Source organism: Callorhinchus milii, unplaced genomic scaffold (assembly GCF_018977255.1).
Source record: "Callorhinchus milii isolate IMCB2004 unplaced genomic scaffold, IMCB_Cmil_1.0 Scaffold16, whole genome shotgun sequence".
NCBI classification, from domain to species: Eukaryota; Metazoa; Chordata; class Chondrichthyes; order Chimaeriformes; family Callorhinchidae; genus Callorhinchus; species Callorhinchus milii.
Window position 1 is genome coordinate 9,461,927 of NW_024704757.1, and position 22,427 is coordinate 9,484,353.

General features: G+C 44.5%; 1 protein-coding gene across 1 annotated transcript in view; it reads right to left on the reverse strand.

Moving 5' to 3' along the window:
- Positions 1-22,427, reverse strand: part of abca3b (ATP-binding cassette, sub-family A (ABC1), member 3b) — a 63,746-nt gene that overhangs the window by 36,608 nt on the left and 4,711 nt on the right. Inside the window, 7 exon segments of the mRNA XM_007893811.2 lie at positions 779-899; positions 3,925-4,041; positions 4,822-5,081; positions 7,858-8,023; positions 12,645-12,775; positions 14,459-14,717; positions 14,863-14,971. Of these exon segments, the coding sequence (XP_007892002.1) occupies positions 779-899; positions 3,925-4,041; positions 4,822-5,081; positions 7,858-8,023; positions 12,645-12,775; positions 14,459-14,717; positions 14,863-14,916 (1,108 nt within the window). The 5' untranslated portion in view covers positions 14,917-14,971.

Below are 22,427 nucleotides of genomic sequence, written 5' to 3' on the forward strand. Positions count from 1 at the left end.
AAGCATGATGATCATCGAGGCCATAAACTAAGGAAACTTAATACATTTATAAAGTGTCAGGAAGTCTGGACATCCAGAAAGAGGGAACTTCGAACTGTACTGCTGATGGGCAGAATCCAGTGTGAGCAATTAAACGTTCACTGAAGGCAAAAGTTATCGCCTGCGAGTGATTAGGGGACAAAGAATCAGTGGTCTGTCTGCCTCAAAGCTTGGCTGTTTCACCATGATGATACTGATTCGTTGTGCAGGGCAATTTTAAGATAGTCATCAACAGCATTGATTTTATCTAAGAAGAGAGAAATCAACACCAGGAATAGGTTACTGTGAAGGGTTTTAGAAGCTAGGACACTGGACTCATTTAAGAAACATTTTTTTGCTGTGGGTATTCTGGAAAGATGAGATCAATTGGGCCAAAGGGTCTTCTTCATCTGAACTTCTCTAGTGATACTGCATTACCCTGTAGTTGCAATAGCGTATCAGTCTCTTATCTGCAGACTGACCGAATGAAATGAGAAGTGTGGAAGCCTGCATGTAACTGATTTGCACTGGATGAAGTGCTTGGGCGGATCAGAGATAACCAGGGCCTGGAAAACATTTGTCTCCCTTTGTCCTTTGCTGACACGCTCAAGAGGCTGGTATCCGAACAAAGAGCTACACTGCTGCTATGTTCCAGCCTCCTCTGGCTTTGCCATACATTTCACTCTGCAACTCCAGACGGAACAAGAACAAAGCGGAGGCAAATAACTCAGCGGACAAATAACTCAGCAGGGGTACGTACCTCGTACGAAAAACACGCTGACCATGAAGCTGAAGGAAATGGTAGAGATCGCAAAGACCATGAGAAAGAGGAATACTAGGGTCGGGTCACTGTAATTCAGCACTGCTCCCAGCTTGCTGACCTGCCAAACAAAACAGATGACATTAATAGTGGGTTACAGCTGCCTTAATAAAAATAACAATTCTCACATTGATAAACTGCATCCCAAATCCCTTCGCTTATAACCTTTTTCAGTTCAAGTTCACTGACTTTAATACAAAAATCTATTTCCTTGGCTCTGACTTTTTGAAAGGATTTCTTTTCATTTGTTTCTATGACTTCTAGGGTTCCGGCAACTCACACAACAGCCAAGGGGATGGACAAGCATGTACCAGGCTCTCTCACTGCTGTGCAGAGTAGGCAAGCAGCATGGAATGACTCCCTATCAAAGGTCTCCTCATCTGTCCCTGAGACAATGTGTTTCACAACAAAATTACATTTGTGTAGCGCCTCTCACCTCGGGAGGACATCTCAAGGCGCTGGACAGTCAGAGTTTCGGACCCAAGCTGGGGGTTGGGATTGGGGAGGGCGGAGGGCAGTGGGGGGGGAAGCAGGGTGAGGAGGAGGGTCTTGACATGGGTCTTGAAGGAGGTAAGGGAGGGGGCGAGGCGGGGAACACAGAGCCATGAAGGTTGAGGTAAGAGGAGAGGTGGTGGATGAGGATAGAGTGGCAGCAGTGTTGAAGGCAGCAGAGAGGTCAAGGAGGATGAGGAGGCAGAGGGAGCCCTGGTCGCAGATGGATAGAATGTCATTTGTCACTTTGACCAGGGCTGTTTCTGTGCTCTGGGCGGCACGGAAACCCAATTGGAGGAGTTTGTGAAGGGAGTGGCAGGAGAGGAAGGAGCGAAGCAAGAGCACAGATGGGCCCAGGGAGGGTTTTTTGAGGATAGGAGTGATTATGGCCATTTTTAATGGGGTGAGAACAGGACCAGTGGACAGGGAGAGGTTTATGATGTCTGTGAGTAAAAGGGCAAAGAGGTGCAGCTGAGAGGTAAGGAGAGGGGTAGGGATGGGGTCGAGGGAGCAGGTGATCGGTTTCATTCAGGTTAAAGTGATGGTGAGAGAGGAGTTGAAGCCAGGTTCGAAGGTGTGGAGAGAGGGACGGGTAGGGGCTGGGGTGGGAGGGGGAGATGGGGAGTGTGTAGGAGATGGAAGGGCAGAGGCAGCTGAGTGGAACCCCTTGACCTTGGATTCAAGGAAGTCCAGCATCGTCTCAAAAGGAGGGGAAGAAGGTTCCAGAGGAGTAAGGGGTAGGTAGAGCGGGGACCGGGAGATGAGAGCCACCCCGCCACCACAGCGGTTAGGTTGAGGGGTATGAAGGAAGGTGTAGCCGGGTGGTGTGGCCTCCATCAGGGGGAAGGTGTCACCTGCAGTTATCCAGGTTTCTGTGAGGGAGAGAATGTCAATGTTTTCGTTGACGATGAGGTTTTGGATGGTGAGTATTTTGTCGGAGAGGGAGCGGACATTTTGTAGGCCGATGTGCAGGGACAGTTGTTGGTGGAATGTGGGGGGCAAGGGGGAGGGTGGGGATCTGGATGAGGGAGGAGAGGTTGGCCCCCGTGGTCAGGGAGAACCGTGCCAATAAGTACTCAACAGGTGTGGGCTACGGACCATTGATCTGCGTTCCCCTTTTACCCCTTTCTCCCCTCACTGGGGTAACACTGAAACACCTCCAAGCCTCTGTAAATTGAGAATGATTCACATTATAACAACTGCGTACAGAAGATTAGGGAAACCAATGGATATTGAAGCACAGTATTTAACAACAAACACGCATTTATATAGCACCCTTCACATAGGATAACGTCTCAGAGTACTCTATAGTGACGGGATCAGGCACTGAGCAGGGGGAAGGGGAGGTGGTCATAGATGTAGTCGAAGAGTTAGGCTTTAAGGCGGGACTTAAAGACTCAGAGGGAGTGAGAAGAGGGAAGTGAGAACGCAGGGGCCGAGGGAGGCATAAAAAGAGGATAAGCTGAATCATTGACAGCTATCGTTCCTAATAAAGAACTGAACAAGTATCTACTTGGGATGGTTGCAGAATTAAATGAAATAAATGCAGGAGACATTTCCTTGCTCCTGAGGCCAATCGGTTGAATGGATGATTATTCTGGAGCTTGTGCTTGATTAACTTTCAAGTTCAGGGAATATCTATAACAGAATGGCGTCCCTCCCACTGCGAAGGTATGTTCTTTCTATTTCCTGTTAAGCTTTGGATCAGGCTTCATTCAACATTCACTGTTGCGTGCTTAGTGACCTTGCAGTTAAATAAAACATTACGTTCTTTCAGCCTCATGTGATTATCTGCACACCACACAATGGCCTTTACACAGTACAAAGAGCTGAATTAAACAGAAAACCCACTTGGGGGAGAAATCGAACGGAGAAATCGAGAGGGACACTTTGCAGCTGATACCTTCATCCTCCAATGCTTACGGAACAACAACTACAAATTACATTTGTATATTGCCTTTTATGTCGGGAGGACGTCCCGAGTTGCTGCACAGTCAGGGTTTTGGACTTACTGTGCAATAAGGAGGTCCAGGGTGAGGGGGAGACATTATAGTATCTACCATGGCAGTCAATATTTATTGACTGAAATCCAGCAATACTCTCATGGGCCATTGGAGAACCCATAGTTTTTTTTAAAAAATTGATTCCAATTTGGGTTCTCGTGAAAGATTTCCTGGATGAGGAATCCAGTTAGCATTTCCATTCATTGGTCACATCAGAGAAAAGTTTCCAAAAGTTGTAGGTCAGCATGATGTACTTCCAGTTGGTGTAATCTTATTCAGGAATCCCGTTTAGAAATACCGCAAATTAGGCTGGAATAAGATCACAAGAGTCACTGTACAGAAACTTCCCATTGTTGTTGATGTTTTACTATGGAAAGGATGGTAATGGCAGGTGATGGCGGCACATTTGTTGCATGTTGGATCTCAGTCAGAGATTTATCTTGGAACTTTATCTTTGTTTGGTACAATTCCTCCCCTCCATCCAGCAGTCTTCCTACCTCTGAAAACTGCCAAACTACACACAACGCTGTAAAGAGTATCATCATAGCATTAAAAAAAACACACCTCAATGATCCTTTTAAACATACATACCTTCACGCAAAACATCAGAGTCATACAAAATACTGAAATGAGGAGGAGTACGAAAAACTTGACAAACCAGGCGAGCCAATGAAGCCAGCTGCTGAGTCCCATAATTTTCATGTACTCCTGAGGAAATATAAAGGGAAACGCAACATCAGTATCCCGGCTCTAACTGGGACAGTGAGTCCTAAACTCACAGCAAAACCAAGTCCAGGTAAAGTGGCACGGGTGGTCTAAAACAGGTCAATTTCACACAGGATACTGGGGAACGGGACAAAATATACAGTCAATTCACTTTACCGTATATTCTGTGAAGCGCTTTGAGACGTCTCAACGACATGACAAGACGCTATATCAAATGCAAGGATTATTATTATATGATTTTATTAAGGAATCTGGAAAATACAGGATGGGATTGTATGGGCTGAAGGGTCTTCTTCACCCAAACCAATTTGGTGATCTTGTGATGACACTGACTTGCGGGAGGTTCTGCAGACACAATGGTGGCACTTTTGCCTCTGGTTCACTCTCCTTTGACCTCCCAATCAAGGCTGATATTCCAATGTAGTTAATAATAATAACACAAATAATATTACTGTAATAATAAAAGCACTACGTTGCCAGTGGTGCTTTGCTTTGGTTGAGACATTAATTCAAGGGCCCGTCCGCCAATTAAAGCTTATGTTAAAGATCGCATGGCACTATTTGAAAAGAGGGGGAGTTTCTCCCGGTGTTCTGGCTAACAATCCCCCAGATTGTTGGTTATTCACCTGCTGTCAGACTGTTGGATTTTACGGTTCGTAAATTGTACATGGACTGCTGCGTTCACCCAAACTACAGTCACTCCACAGCCATGATAAGGCGCTGTATCAAGTGCAAGGATTTATTCATTCAAGGGCATCTCACCTTCAGCTTCTTTTCTTTTTCCATCACAATTGCTCGAGCAATGTTGAGTGCGGTGTAGCAGAAGCTCAACAGGACCATGAGCGAGAGCTGTTTCTGGATGACCACAATGAACAGGTCCCGGGTATACGGTGGGTATGGGAACCGTAGCAACTTCACTGTAATACTGTCGAGCTTTCGCTGGCTGGTGGAGTTGGCGTGATACTTGATAATGGCCCTGTCCACCACGTGTTGCAGTGTCAGGAACCCCTCGCGGTAGTAACCTAAACAAACCAAAACACAGCAACATGTCCATTAGCTTAATAACTCACTGTGAGAAGCAACTGGAGACTTTGAATCGATGTGATGTTGCGTTAAATAGCGAGATTTGTTTTATCACGGGATAAATATATATAATATATATATATTAAAAATAGTGGACCCAGAGAAAGGAATCAGAAAGGATGTGAAGATTTGCCTATGGAAGGGAACAGACAAGCAACACAAGAAGCGGCTACAGGGAGGGAGGGCTCCAGCCTACAATGACAACAACATCTTGCATTTATATAGCACCCATTATGCGGGGTAGTGTCCTAGAGCGCTTGATCGTGGCGGGTTCGGACACTGAGCCAGCTGGAAGAGGGAGGGGGAGGTGACCATAAGCAGGATCAAAAAAGGTCTTTAGATGGAATTTGAAAGTGGGGGCAAGGCGGAGGGATTGAGGGAATGAGTTCCAGAGTTTCGAGGCGTAGTGGCTGAAGGCACAGCCACCGATGGTGGAGCGGAGGGGACGAGTGACAAACAGGAGGCCAGAACCTGGACAATCAGAGATTTGGACCCGAGCTGGGGTTTTGGATTTTTTTTTAATACAATTTGGTGTCTGGATCGAGGAGCACGTGTGTACCTAGGCTCAAAATGAACAAGAAAGAAATCAAACGTATGGAAATGGTGCACCCGCAGGCAGACCTGTTTGTGGCACTTTTGCACATTTAAAATAAGTAATAACGGTTGTGAAGGTGAGGTGGTGAAATGGGGCTTATCGATTGAACATGTGTAAATTACAAGCGCATGTCAGAATTACAACCCACAGAGTTGTGCGTTCATATAATATCACTGTAGGTGTAACCTGAGCCAGTACAAAGACCCAGACAAGCCAGCTGAGATGAGTCAGGATTATTGCGACCATCAGGCTAACCTGCTTCTTTCAGTTGCTTTTAGATCAGGCAAATGGAAAAGATCTGAAGACGGTTTTGAAACAAAAAACAATGCTTCACTCTGGAGATAACATTGTGCTTCAAACTGAGCAGCATTTAGCTTTCAAAACCCACTAATTATGTCAACACACCTTAGCCAATCCCGGCTGTTTCGTGAGGCGCTGTTGTTCAGCGAACCTCATTAAAAATCAAATGCGACCTGTGTGCAATTGCCAAAGCGGAAGCGTGGCAGAATCCTCAGAAGAGAGATTCACACCACATTTGCGTTGTTTAGTTTAAAAATCTAATTATTTTCTCATTGTCTCCCCACTGCTGTGTGCCTCTGCTCCTCCTCCCTGGCCTCCTCATGCTGGGGGCAATTTCAGGGTTGCTGGATGCACTTCAGGATCCAGATCGAGTGTAAACCTTGGCAGTGGGTGTTGGCCGACTGTAGAGGGCGTCCCAGCCCAGCCAGACCCTCTCCTCACATGCTACACAACCGTACCCTACTAGCAGTGAAGCATGGTGAAGAGGGGCCAAGAGCAGGAACCCAGGACCGGCTTTCCCCTCCATGACACTGGGAAGGCAGGGCCCAATTTAACCTTTCCCCGTGCAATTCCCGGGGAGTTCTGTAGCGTGGTGGTTAGCATGATCGCCTCGCAAGCAAGAGGCCCCGGTTCGATTCCCGGGTGGGGCGAAACCTTAGGCAAGTTTCCTTACTCCATACACCTCTGTTTACCTAGCAGGAAGTAGGAACACGACTGATAAGTCACTGAGCCAGTCCAGAACCTTGGTGTCTCGTTTGACCCTCAACTGTCCTTTCTACCCCACATCCGTGCGATGACCCACTTTGTCTTCCCCCACCTCCGCAGTATCATCCGGCTCTGCCACTGTCTCACACTACAAGCTGCCGAGACTCTCATACACGCATTCATTACATCGGGGCTCGACTACGCAAACTCCCTGCTTGTCGGCCTCCCCAACTACTCTCTCCATAGGTTGCAGATCATCCAGAACTCTGCAGCCCATATCCTCTCCTGCACCAGGCTCCATAACCTTATCACCCCCATTCTTGACTGACTCCACTGGCTTCCCATCACACAGAGGATACAGTTCAAGATCCTGGTCCTCACCTTCGAAGCCCTCCATGGCCTTGCTGCCTCTTACTTCTGCGACCTGCTAACCCCCTACACCTGCTCGCTCCCTCCACTCAGCGGGCTCCGGCTTGCTTTACGTCCCCCACCATTGGCGGGTGGGTCTTCAGCCACGCTGTCCCCACCCTCTGGAACTCCATCTCGCAGTCCCTCCGCCTCGCCCCTTCCCTTGTATCCTTTAAGACCTGTCTCAAGACCCTCCTCTTCTACCGTACCTTCAGTCACTGCTACCCCCCACCCTCTCCAATCCCAATCCCCAGCTCGGGTCCAAAACACTGATTGTCCAGCACCTTGGGACGTCCTCCCAACGTGAAAGGCACTATGCAAATGTAATTTTGTTGTGTTGAGTCGATTGGCAGATCGCTTTCCAGGCGTAATAGTCCCTCAAAAAAAATTCACTCAATCCAAAACTGTTTGTGCGCAATTGGCTACTGCTTTTCCCTCACAACATATGTAGTCCCAACGCTTTACGATATATTCTGTGAACGGCTTTGAGATGTCTCACCGCTGTGTTAAGGCACTATTGTAAAACACAAGAATTATTATTATTAATTCCGGATATTAATTGACGCCACAGACTGGGATTCGATCGTTAAACCACAGCTCTATCCACCACACCATCAAAACTGCCCCACATTTAGATTGTTAGCTCACAGCCGGAATCAAACCTGTGTGGGCAATGAGGCTCTATTCAGTGGGCTGCATTCACTCACCTGGAGTTCCCCCATCCTTGAAGTACGGCTCCCGGGGCCCAGGCAATGGGAGAAACGGGAAAAGGAACTGTGTGCGCCAGCCCGTGTCTCGGTTTGGGTTAAACTGGCTCTGTTGCGTGGACGGTGCATTGCGAGGAAGGTACTTAAACCTCAGGTGGTATTTCACCTGCAAAAAAGTCATCGGTTACTAACTGAACAAAACCGCCAACCCTTTCAGTTAACCTCCGCAATAGTCAGATATCTTAAAAAAATGAAAAAGCTACTGAGGTACGGGGAAATGGCAGGTAAATGGCACTGAAAAAATTTCTCTTTAAAAGGGCCAGCATAGACATGATGGGTCAAATGGCCTTCTTCCGTGCTGTAAATTTCCATGCAGCAACTCACCTTTATTTCACATAAAGAAACATGTCGAAGCATTCACTGAATGAAATCAATCAGAAAACAAGCAAGTTTTATGGTATCAATGAACTGGAACCAGCAAAGTTCTGCAAACACCAATGAGATGTTGGGGCTTGAACTGATAACCTTCAGACGCAGAGGCAAGGGTGCTTTCAAATGAGCCAGGTTGACACAATTTAATTTCTTTTTTGGGGAGACGAATGAGTTTGAAGGAGAGATATCGGCTACAGCACATTTATAGTAACACAACTACACTTGGGTCGGATGCAGGATTGATTTTCCAGTAAAATAATCCAGGGAGTATTTCATGATAGAAGTGCTGAGAAAGGTGAACCGTTCAAGACATTTATTCTTGGATCAGATTTTATGCATTTGAAGAGCTACACGTTTCACTGTTAAAATAATAATCTTTGCAGCTGACATAGCGCCTTTTCATGTCATTGAAACGTATCAGAGTGCTTCACAGGATTTTACTGTAAAGTGTGCTGTCTGTATTTTGTGGTCAATGATTCGAGCTCACGTGTTGAGATGGGTCACAGATCCAAGGCCATCTCTGTGCATGATCTCTCGCTTTAAAATAACTGTTCACTCCAGTAATGAAGCACAGTACCCAAGGACAGAACCCCTCCAGTCTACGTAACTGTTAGACATTCACGCCGCAAGACTGTAAATTCAAATCCCAATCTGGGTAAGTCAGCCAATCTCAGCCAGGGTGCCATAATTGCCTTCCGTGACACTAGACTAGGAAGGGAGGGTAACAGGAGGCGGAGGGGAAACCTGTTAACCACCCAATGGTATTCATCCTCCCCCACCCCACCCAATGCAAAGTACGTGAATATTGGACTCAGCTGTGGTGCCTCCTAACACCATGTACCTTATGAAAATTGGCTATAGTATAACAGAACATCCAGAGCCCATGGTACTGTGTACCAGCACGAGTCAGCGCTGAGCTATAAAGACAAGACCTGTGTGGGATGTCTCTGTTTCAATATAATCTTGTTTCTTTCAGTTCTAAAGACTTGATCTCTTTCTTCTACAAGAAACACATCCACTGCATCATTGGATTTCAATGACATTCAAAGGCTAGGAGTGAAAGAAATGCAGTCTGAAGGTAATGTTTCACAAAGAACACATTTTTAACTCATGTAATTGATTGCAACAGTCAATTACTTTCTCCATCCCACTGGCTGAGAAGAATTCTTCCCAGATGGAGATATAATAAACTTGGTCTCATTTCAGAGCTCTGACATGTGCTGGGGAGTAAGCAATTTGGTCCATTGCATTTTACTCCCTAATTTTTTTCTCTCAAAGACATTTAATTCCTTAGGTACAGTTTCACTTTCAGCGGTCAAATTGTGTTCTCTTCCCGAGCAGCTATTATTTTCGTGTGAGGCTTGACAGCAACCGATTGGCACTGAAGAGAAGAATGAATTATGGCAGGTACATAGCAATCAGGCTGGTCAAAGTCCTCTGTTTATTGGCTTAAAACTACTGCCAAGGGCCACTACCCTTAAAAGGCATGAATGAGCACAGTTTTCGAAACATATTCTGTCTTACTTTGGAAGCTAATTTTGCTCAATGTTGGAAACCAACTTCCAAAAAATTAAGACCAAGTTTAAGTTTGATTTCCAGTGAATTTGCTAACAGCAATACCGAGTTCTAAACAGTGTCTCCTGCCAGCAATCATCATCCGGACGTCACTCCGAGCTGTGAGAACTCTGGAAATGGGAGAAGATCCCATTGGAGCGGTGATTACAATGGTCGCCCCAATGCTCTTCCAATTCCAGCAAGAGATGCTATTAGACTCTTCTACAAACCTTTATGGCATTTATCAATAAATGTCACAGCTGAGCTTTCAAACACTGTGCTCCCTCCCCACTCCTTTCTCTGAAACTCCCTCCCAAAATCTCTCCACCTCACACCCCATTTTCAAAATTCTTAACTCTTTGACTCCCTCCCCTTCTTTTTCCCCACTTTCCTCATTGTCCCGTGCAGACCCTTTAAAACACTTGGAGATCTACAAATGGATAAAAAGCACCATACAAATACAGTGGAGTCCTGTAGCTCAGTGGTTAGAGCACTCGCCTTGCAAGCAAGAGAGCTGGGTTTGATTCCCACAGGGCGAAACCTTATTCTGTGAAGCGCTTTGGGACATCTAGAAGACGTGAAAAGCGCTATATCAAATGCAAGGATTATTATTATTTTTATTATAAGCTGCTGTTGAATGTGCTTCAACCACACAATCACACACAGGCACCAAATACATATCTCTTGTGCTATATCTCTTGTGCTCTCCTCCCGTGATGCTCTCAGAGCAAGAATATCCTATTAACACTAACTCCAGACACTCATTGCCTGCACTGCAGGCACAGGTACAGGGGACAGATGAAGATGATCTGAACCAAGTTCATTTCCCTTGGAATGGAACCTGCATCTCATTTCCTGGGGCTGTATTTAAACTGGGATCACACTGGAGCACAGACCATCATCTCCCAATGTGCTTCGTGACTTAGCCCTGAACCTGAGTCCATTATATCTTATTCTGCTGCTTGTGACCCAGTGTCAGCATTCAGCAAGTCATTTCCAGGCCTTAAACTGAAGGTTCAATCCTGTAGTGTCTGCATTCAGTTTACATGTGAGATTTAAGTCGTAAAGCTGCCAAACTAAGCATAAAAACACATGTAAAATATACCAAAAGCAACAGTAAAGGGAGTACATGTCCCAGTGATGACCAGCAATGGATTTCATTACTCATTGTGTCAGCAATTACTACTATGGATTATTTTAACCCTTAAAGTGCCACCTGCATTGCCTAAATCTCATACAACAACAACAACACCCACCATCCCGTTTTCCTGTTGCAGCAATAAAATGGCTTCTTAAACGAGACCCTCATCTCAGCCTCTGCTAATCTTCTCGGTAACCCAAACCAGCCAGAATTTTAAACTAATTGAACTTAAAGTTAAGCTAATTGAGTACAGTGCAACATCTGAGAGCGGAGGAGATAGTTAAAGCCCATTTCTAATAGGGAGCACCCCTATGGTAATGTTGGGTAGCGCAGCTTTACAGAGGGTAATGCAATACTCTGAGATGTGAATGTATAATCTGAACCATTGTAATCGTGGATCAAGGGAATATGGCTTACAACAAAGAAATTCTTGGACAAGTCTGCTTCCAATTTCCAGGAAAATGCTGGCTTTAATCACATTATTCAACACACCACATCCCTTTATAAACTCCCACTGACAGACAACTGGGAGCAAGAGGTTGGGAATAATGGATCTTTCTTGTCCAGATGCGATGCCTATTTTCCTCATGCACATTTTTCACTTTCAATAGGGAAATAAAGTGCTGAGTGTAAGCAGTCTCTGCAATCAAATAAAGTCTTTGAAGTACAAAACTCATTTAAATCGACATTTATTTCTTTGCACAGAAGCTGCGTTATGAAGCATTAGAGACTGGGGTAACCACAGATAAGTAATAGGGCTGTCAGTTTTTACTTTTAATTTGACAGATAACATTGACATTTATTAAAGTTTAATTTTTTGAAATCTGAATTTCTAGCAATCTTGGCCACTACAAAATGGGTGATTTCCAGGTCGTAAGGTCACCATGGATGTTACTTTCTGTGCATCACGCAGCATCTCGCAGGGCACTTCCTATTGAGATACACAACAGAAGTAGTCTCTTTTTGTCTCACACAGAGGATGCAGTTCAGGATCCTGGTCCTCACCTTCAAAGCCCTCCACGATCTTGGTCCCCCCAACCTCTGCGACCTCCTAAAAACTCCTACCATCCTGTTCGCTCCCTCCACTCAGTGGGCTCCGGCCTGCTTCACACCCCCCACCTCGTTTACCCCACTGTTGGTGGGCGGGCCTTACGCCACTCTGCCCCCACCCTCTGGAACTCCATCCCACAGTCCCTCCGCCTCGCCCCTCCAAGACCCATCTCAAGACCCTCCTCTTCGACCGTGCTTTCGATCTCCCTGCTTCCCCCCCTGCCCTCCCCCATCCCAACCCTCAGCTCGGGTCCGTAACTCTCTCTGTCCAGCATCCTTGGGACGTCCTCCCGACATGAAAGGCGCTATACAAATATAATTTTGTTGTTGTTGTAAAATTATTAAAAATATGTGGGGAAAAAATGGTGAACAATGGGAACAAATTGTCCTGAATTTGTAGAAGGATCACAAAAGCCCAATGGATACTGATTTTCACCAATTGAATTTGGCAACCAGCGAGCCTAATTATAGAGAATTACAGACTGTGGTAGCAAAGGGCAAGCCTCAACTTTGCCACTGTGACCTCTCTGCCACATCACTGTGAATAATGTGGAATGTGGTTTGGGTTAAAGGATGCACTGACACCCTCCATCCAGCATGGCTCATGTACCTGCTTTGGTAAAGGTTCGTCTTTCTCCTTGAAGTCATGATCGAACACCAGAGCTGCCAGCACAAGCAGCGATGACACATTTTCTGCTTTCATATAAGTATTAAATTCAGCTTCCGTTTCAAAGCCCAAGGCTAAAGGACAAAAAAAAACACAGCTTTAGTCCAGACACTCATTCTTGAATACTTTCATTTTAACATCATCATAGCATCATAGTTACACAGTAACATTGTACGGAAACAAGCAATTCAGATCAACTAATCCATGCCACGCTCATCTCCACCCCTCCCAATCCTTTCTCCCTCATGTATGCATCAAGTTCTCTCGTAAATACAATGATATTTGCTTACCCACAGCTTCCAGCAGTGAGTTCCAGATTCTCACCACGCACTATGTTAAGACGATATGACTGTGTATTTGAAGCAATCCGCCAATCAACTAACAACTGGGTTCCTACTTACTGCTGGGTAAACAGAGGTGTTTGGAGCAAAGAATCTTGTCTCAGGTTCTGAAGAGGTAAAAATGCTACTAGCTGTGGCAGGTGACACAAAATGCACATTTGCACACATAGAGTTTAGTGAGGACCTGATATTGGGGAGATTACTCAGATTGTAAAGTGCAGTGCAATGCAACACTGCACTTTCAGATCACCGTGTGGGTTTGTAAATCTGCAGAGCAGTTATCTGGACATTATCAGATTGTCAACAATGCAGTTGAGGTAATTCAGCAGCTGGTAAGCACTTGATGCTTTCTTATAAACAGATACATCTGGAAATACAATTCATCTTTTATCTCTCATCTTTTATTATTATTATATTTGTACAAATAAAACAACATCTGTGGCGTTTCAAGAAGGATCTCAATAACCAATTGACATAGAGACATGATTTATAACTCATCGGAAAGACCTTGCATCTGGGAGTGACATGGGCATATTTTATTTTCAGATATCTCCTATTGTACATTGGTTATTTCAGTTTTTTGCTGCACTCAGTGGCTACCGAGTGCCAAAGTAGCACTGGGGCATCGTGCGTCACAGAGCACGTATATATGTACTCACCCCCTGTAGTGCCACCTGGTGGCTGTGGTGGCTGACTGTGACGCTGTGGCATCCTGCGTGACAGAGTATGCACGTAGCCACGTGACGGGAACAAAATAAAGAACGCAAACTAAGCTAAACCGCGGCAACAACAAAATTAAATTTTTAAAGCACTTTTCACGTTGGGAAGACGCCCCAGTGATTATAAATTATACATTAATATTTATCATTATAAAGATGCCTGAGTGAATATCAAACCTTTCAAGGATAAGTAAAAATGCTGAACAAGAGAGAGAAGGCCCATTAAATGAAACTGAAGAACAAACTCCTCCTACAGGAGTCCTCCCAGATGAATATAGATAGAGATGAAATGTCTGTCTGTGTTCAATCTACATTGCATATTGGATCCTTTGGTTGCAAGCAAAGCTGCAACAGGTACAGCTAGTTCACAATAAATGTCTCAGAAAGAAAAGCATAAGAACATAAGAATTTGCTAGTCGAAAGAAGAACAAGGTCCATCTGGTTCGCCTTCCACCATCCTGGCAGTCGCTTGCACATTTCATATCCCAAACTATCTACTGTCTTCCCGAGGTATTGTTTCCTAAAAGAAATCTATCTAATTTGTTTTTGAAAGAATCAACACTTTCTGCTTCCACCATCTCCCTAAGGAGCCTGTTCCATACGCTTACTACTCGCTCACTGAAGTAGTGTTTCCCCAGATTTGTTCTGAAAACAAAAAGCAGATTACAATGTACAAAATCCTGAGCTGAAGACTTGCCTTTAATTTTGGGTGCGAGAACAGTTTCCACCTTCTTTGCAATGTGATGGACTGCAGACACATTGGATGGGACGTAGACAAAGCTCCATTTAGCTTTATAGGAATGGCGAATGTTTGGAAGTTTATCAATGAAAAAACTGGGATACACAGTGGGAAAGGGATGCTCCTCGCTGACAACCTGCTGTCTCAGACCAATAAGGATGGAGGCAAATAGAAGTGGAAGTCCGATTTCAATGATGCTGATCAAAACCTGGCGTTTCTGCAAGACATGAAAAGGTAATAAAAGATTAGAAAAAATGAGCACTCGCGTTTGTTCCGTCACTTTTTAAAAATATTTTCTAATTTTCTCCCCACTGACACACGCCTTGGCTGGTAATACGGCTGCATGAACTGTATAGAATTACCTGCAAGAGATAGTTCTTCCAGAGAAGCAGTCTAAACTGCTGAAATCTGCACATTCTGAGTCAGCGTGGTAAATGGTTTGTACACACAACGTGCTGCTCCCCTTGGTCCCTAAGTGAAGAGGACAAGAGGTTAGCTCCAATGCTTGCTTTGCACATCACCATTGCTTTTACAATAAAGGCTTAACTGCAAAATTCACAGCTAGAGGAGATTACCAAGAAGGGCAGTTGAGGCGAGGAGGCTGGACACATTTAAGAAATAGTTTAAGGCTGTAATGAGAGGAAGGTATAGTGGGTTTTCTGCAAAGATTAGATCAAAAGTCCCTGAAGGGAATCTCTCATTATCCTGCCATTCACTTTGGGCTCCTTTTCATGCACTGTGATCAGGCTTTGCAATAATAATAATAATCTTATATTTAATATAGCGCCTTTCAGGTTGGCACGACACCTCAAAGCCCTTCACAGGATGTACTGTAAAGCGTAATGACTGTATATTTTGTAGCAAAATTGCTAAGTGCAATTGGGTTAGAAACCAGTATACAGTCATCTTAAAACAACCAACAGAGACAAATGCACCCAAGAGGGAGAGTCTCCTGTGAATGCTTGGTGTCTTGTGACAATAGCAGAGAAAATAACTTCTGCCCAAGAGATATATTTTATAAATATTCCTGGATTTACGAAAGGATTGCCTCCTCGCAGAAAGAGGCTTTTAAGTTTCACGCTTCAGTAAAAGCTCAGCAAAGGCTCGACAAAAAAAAAGGTCTGTGATGGGTTTGTAAACAGGCACGGGATGAGCAACACAGTAGATGCACTGTAAAACATGCCTCTCCCCTGCCATACTCTAGACTAAATCTAGCGGAGATCGGAAACTGTGACTGCAGCTCAGGAGACTTTAATGTCAGACTACTTACAGTGTAACCTATGTCCGGTTGGTCATTATTCTACCTTCACTTTGCACCTACAGAAAGCCTAAACCTCTCATACCTGACTGTCACTTAGCGCTCGTTACATTTTCTTTCTTTCCTCCCCTCCACAAGGAGCAGTATTGCAACTCGCTGCCATTTTGACATGAAAACAAAGCTTCAGTACTTCACTCAGACAAGCACTGGTGACCCCATTAACACAAATAGACTGTTTTTAGTAATGAATAGTTTCCACTGGTTGGGGAGTTTGTAACTAGGGGACACAAATATAACATAGCCACTAGGGAATCCAGAAGAGAATTTAGGAGGAATTGCTTCATGCAGAGGGTAGTGAGATTGTGGATGTCACTGTCTAAAGCGGTGGTTGATTCAGATAATGCAGATTCAACAACAAAATTACATTTATAGAGCGCCTTTCAAGTCGGGGGGATGTCCCAAAGCGCTGAACAGTCAGGTGTCGGGGCCCGAGCATGGGGGAGGGGTGGGGTAGGAGTGAGGGAAGGCAGAGAGGTGGAAGGGCGACCAAAAGCACGATCGAAGAGAAGGGTCTTGAGACCGGCCTTGAAGGAGGCGAGGGAGGACGCGAGGCGAAGGGACCGTGGGATGGAGTTCCAGAGTGTGGGGGCAGAGTGGCTGAAAGCCCGGCCAACGATGGTAGGGAGGGTCGGGCGGGAGACAACAACAACAACTTGAATTTATACAGCCCCCTGACACCGGGTAGCATCACAAAGCACTAAATGTATTCAAGAGGAAGCCAGACCTTCACATGAGAGAGACGGGCATAGGCGGATATGGAATGGAGTAAGGAATGTGTGAAAATTTGCGTTTAGCATAAACATCCTCACAGACTGGTTGAGCTCGGTGGCTTGTTTCCATGCTGCATATTTTTTGTGAATCTTTGTAATTTAATTAACCACGCCTTGCAGAATGTGGTTCTACTCGCTGCTCCGAGTCTCAGCTCATTTAAACTGTTTCAACAAGCTCTGAAGATTCAGAGTTTAGCTCGGCACGCTCTCGTGTTTCCACACCCTGTCATGTTAAAACGTATCAATACTTCTCCTCGTGGATCTGGACTGCAGGAGGTTCTCAATTTCTTTCCTGGTTTAATTTTCATTCCTATTTATAGTCTCATTCTATGTACAAGGAAACAGAGGAACATTAAAGGGGATTTTCGTGTTGGTCAGCCAGGTGTCTGAAACATGCAGAAACCCAACACCATGGTTGAGTATCCAAACCAAGCTGAGATTTACATGAATCCCACCTACGCGTGGCAATCCCTGAGATAGATTGTTGGAGAATGAAATGCGTTCTCTCTCCCTGGAGGGCTGCACCTGCTTACCTCATAGCAGAAAGGATTAGGCGGAGGTTGGCAAGAGCCAAGGCTCAGGCTTCCCAGAGCGTGCGTTGGGGTAACTACTGGAGGGAAAGGGATAAACTGGAAAGACTATGGAACTTTCATTGCAACACTATTAAACTGATGTCCCATCTAATTGTTATTTTGGCGATTAATCCCATCGAAAAAGAGAAAGGAGTTTCCTCCCAGTGTTCTGGGCTGCCATTAACCAGTTTGACGGGTTATTTGTCTCGCGACTGCTATGGGGCTTTCGCTATGCAAAACAGGTGTCGTGTTTGGCTGGAAAATAAAAGTTGCTACACATGACAGTAAATACTGCAAAGGGCTTGGAGACAAACTCTCAGAAACAATGAGAAACTTACAATGGATCATAGGTTCATACTGATCACAGCACTGGAGGAGGCCATTCGGCCACTTGAACAAATTGGTACATGTTCCTGCCCTATCCACCCCACCATAAACCATATTCTCTGGAAATCTATCCGGTAATCCCTCCAACTCGCTCCCTCCCTCACCTCATTCAAAGTATATATAAAATCATATCTCTGACAGCGACTTCGGTCATGTATCCCCCCTTCAGTTCCCACCCCCAGTTTGGGCCCATCCAGCATTTTGAGACTTCCTCTGGATGTTAAAGGTGTTATGTAAACAGAAATTGTGTTATACTGAATCTATGCTGTTGCTGCCTCCTCCACTGCAGATCCTCTCTACTCCAATCCCACAGACATGTTCTGTTCCGGTATCCTTATATGTTTCTTTTCCAATACCAATCCAACATCAGGAAGGTACCTCTGAATAGTAATAATAATTCTTATATTTGATATAGCGCCTTTCACTTCAGAAGATTGCCTCAAAGTGCTTCACAAGATATATTGTAAAGTCTGGTGACTGTATTTTGCAGGCGAACACAGTGATCAATTTGCATACAGCAATATCCCGCAAACGGCCATGAACTGAATGACCAATTTTATTTGGGAGATTGTTGGCCAGCACGGCAACGGGAACAAGCTTCTGTATTTTGCTTTAGTTCCGCGATTAAGAATTTTGCGGAGCAGCATCTATTCACATCACTGGGCACATTTGTGAAACATCATTGCTTGGACATATTCAAATAAAAACCTGGTCTCTGTTCCAGCAGAAATATCCACTGACAGGAAACAAAGCATCAATAAATAACAACAACCTGCATTTATATAGCGTCCCTCGGGCGTCCCAGAGTGCTTGATAATAAAGCGTAAGGCAGGTGAGTATCAGCATTGAAGAGCTTTTCTCCAGAGAGCTCCTTCTGATGGATCAAAAGGTTACTGATTTGCAGTCTACAAGTGCAAGTCTACAACTGCCCCTGCTTCAACATAATAGTCCCTTACTCACCGAAAGAAGCTTCTATTAAACACAGCGGTTCAGAGGATTTAAAGTTTGCCTCATTTCATTCTCTCCAATCACTCTTTACTTCTCCCAAGTTGGCAAGTTAGTTCAGGAGTCACACAGCACGTTGAGCTCAGAGCGGAGCTGCCCTTACTAGTGGTTTTTTTTTGGAACGCATTAAGTAAATGTCACCTGCTATGGTTGTTTATTTGAGATCTCTATGGGCAGAGTTGCATCATCAGCCATTGAGCGATCTGGCACCTGGCTCGGCTAGAGAATGCAAATCAGCATCAATAGAAACCTGCTCCTCCAAGTGACTTCTCAATACCCATTTGAAGCAATAGATGCCTCTTGGCAGCATTCTCACAGCACTCCCTGCTCCCAGGAAAGCTCCGTCTGTCAATATCACCACTCGTGCAGAACAAATGTAGCGTGCAGCAAGTGGCACTAGAATAGCAGGGCTCTGTGACTAAAATGTGTTCCAGGCATCTTGAGGAATACAGTACATAAAGGACCAGTTTACCCACAGCGAATTTAATATAAATTTCAGAAGGGGAAAAATCAGGGAGGAATACAGCTTTTATTCTGTAGAATAACCAAACCTTCAAAAAAATATTTGGACACTCACTTAATGACTGTTTTTGGGACACTGCTGTGTGCAATTGGCTGCTGAGTTTCACCCATGAAGTATACAGTCATTTCACTTTATAATATATTCTGTGAAGTGCTTTGAGACGTCTCGACGATGTGATAAGGCTCTATAATAAATGCAAGGATGATGGTGATGATTATTATTATTAAACCCACCTGAACTCAGGACCTACAATGGTGAACTCTTCTCATGATCAGGACTTCACGTACAAAGCTTTAGGGTCTGCATCTTTCTATGCTCTTTCTGACATCCCTGGGGGCTGGGGTTTGGAAGGGTTACAGTGTGAGAGAGCCGTCAAAACACGAGGTTGCTTCACAATTGCCTGTCCGTTCCAGTCCAGTCAACCCGCCCCTCAATTAAGCAGGCACAGTCGCGATTGTTCAAGCAAGTGTCCCTTGGAGCAAAAAGTATTTGTTTTAATTAAACGAAATAAAAAGGCATGGGCTCTGTGTTTTTAAATCCGAGTCCCAATGGGGGCACTTGCGTTTAGAGATGTTATTCAGACCAACACGCTGAGTGAATTGGTCCTCTGATGTGCAGAAGGGAAGAGTGCTTTTCAGCCTGGCTCAGTTGGCAGCAACTCTCACCTCGTAAGTCAGAAGATTGTGGGTTCAAGGCCCATGTTGGGACTCTGAACTCCACATAGCCTAGGCTGACCAGTGCAGTGTTGAGGGTGTGCTGCATTGTTGGAGATTTCACTCTTTGGGCCCCCAATTAAAAATGATTATTCACTTCATGGCTCACTGCGGAGTGCAGATTGGCTGCCACGTTCTCCTACAAAACATACAGTCACTACTCTTTACAGTAAAATCCTGTGAAGCACTTTAAAACATCCTCACAATTCTAAGGCACCATATCAAATGCAAGAATTATTTTTATTATAATTCTGCATAAAACAAGCAAGTGAGTATAGGGGGTGGTGGTGGTGGGGTGGGGTGGAACAGAAAAACATTTTCGCAGCACAGATGACGTTTTAAAAATTTTTTTTTTTTTAAATTTAACCCACAATTTAATTTAATTCCTTAAGCTGCCACCCGCTGTCAAAAGTTCTTCCCACAGCACACGGAAAGAGGGTTGCTTGTGAGCGAGATGCACTGAGGTTGAGAGGGTCTCCACAGACTATCCCTCTCTGCTGGAGAGCTCTGCCTGTAGCAGATGAGGACAAATAGGAAAAATAAATGTGAAAAGGACGTCCCATCTTTCTGTAACAATCACCTGGAGCGGTCCCAGAAGGGGTGATTAACTAGCGTTCCTTGTGCAAAACACACACTTCTCATCTAGAGGCAGCATTTTCTCAGGAGAAAATCCACTGAGGAAAACCTGCAAAACGGTACGATGGTGCCTCATAACATTAGAAACGTAACTGCACTTGAACCAATTGATGTCAGTCGTGTAGCATTGCTGGAGGGTTTACAGGTAAAGCTCAGCATCTCATACACTAACGATCAAATGTCTCGAAGGCGTGATAAGGTGCTTTATCAAATGCAAGCATTGTTATTATTATTATTGTTATCAGGACGTCTCACCTATTTTTCCTCATGCACATGATAATAATTGCATTGGATATAACGCCTTTCACGTAGGGCGGATGTCTGAACTTGCATCGCAGGATTTACAGTGAAGTGTAGTGACTGTGTTTGGGAGATGAATGCAGAATCAATAGCAAATTGCAAGGGGACGTTAGCCAAACTGTGATTGGGATCTGGAAACCCGAGAGTTAACACAACAAGTAATAAGACTGGGACCACAGCAATAGGTAAACATTAATTCGATCAACATTTAAAGCAGACAACTGTAAGAGGGTACAGAGAAATCGGGATTAGAGTAGCCGGCTTCAGTGGAGGGGGCTCAAAGGACCAAATGCCTCCTCCTAGGTTAACAATCCTAGGATTCCCCTCAGCCAATGCAATTTCAATGGCACCTTGTGGCTGGTCTGATATGAATTTACAAACCTTCGTTTTCTGACCCTGCACTGAGAGCGATGAGGAAATGTAAAGGCTCACTACCAAAGAGACTCCTCAGGAGACTCCAGTCACATCACCTGGCACATAATAAACATTTCAAAGGCTGTCAAAGGCATTAAAGGCAAAGTCAATTTGCAAGATTGTTCTCCTCAAAATCCACCTCCTCAAGGGATATCATCAGTGGTAGTACTAACTCTTTTAGTCATCCTGGTTAATTTTTTCTATGTGCTTGCTTCCCTGCTGGTTGGAGACAGGTTAGGAGCAAGTATTTTGTGCTGCACCTTCCTCTCCACAGATTGATGTCAAAAGGAACCGAAGGCAACACTCCCCATTCAGGGAACTTCACTTCCAAGAATTCACATGTAGAGCGTTATATACAGAACAACCGTCTGTAGGCAGCAGAAGAATCATTTGGCTACCAGAGTCTAGCTTCGTGAAAACATCTGTTTCATTCCATTATAAAACCATTGCTCTGTGATTATAGCACTTGGGAGACATGTAAATGTAAGTTATTTGCTTCTTATTGGCTCCTGGGTGAATTTGCTCAAGTTCTCAAGCCCCAAAACATAAAATATGAACTTTGTACTTGGATTTAAATGCTCATATCAACATTACAAATACAGTTGGGGTAAGTTTAGCAGTTTCAATCAGAAGAAGAGTCGCTGGGAACACCTCCTCTTATGGAAGATGTATTCGCATCATGTTAAAAGTTCCTGTCTAGTTTCCAAAGTCCGTGTGCCCTTTAATTATCCCAAATAAAAGCACACAGCATTAATAATACAAACAGCAGGGTTTGAATAAATCATGAAAGAACAGCCATGGCTGGATTGTGATCCTCATCGAAGGCAAGATGTTAAGCACACAAGATTGGTTCACTTAACACAGGTCATACATATATGTATATATATATATATATACACACACACGCACACACATTAAAAAAAAACACTTTTCAGTTGCTTGTCTCTTGAGATGTTTAACTACGTGAATGGTGCTATATAAATGCAAGTTTTTATTGTGGCGTTTGCACTCTACATCTAGAAATGCACACAAGAGGAACAGACATCAGCTAATTGATTGGCCAGCCTCTGCTGTTTTGATCACAGGATATAAAATGTTTTTTCCCATTAGCTGAATGCTCTACGTTCAAACTTAGCCCAGTAATTGCAAGATCATGTCCTTCAACTGGGTTCATATATCCTCAATCTGAGTATTACAGGAGTCCCAGTCCATTATTACAGTTCAATTACAGCTTCCATTGCTGTAAAGCTAATCCGCTGCCCTGCCCCCCACTGAGCCAAACCTTCAGT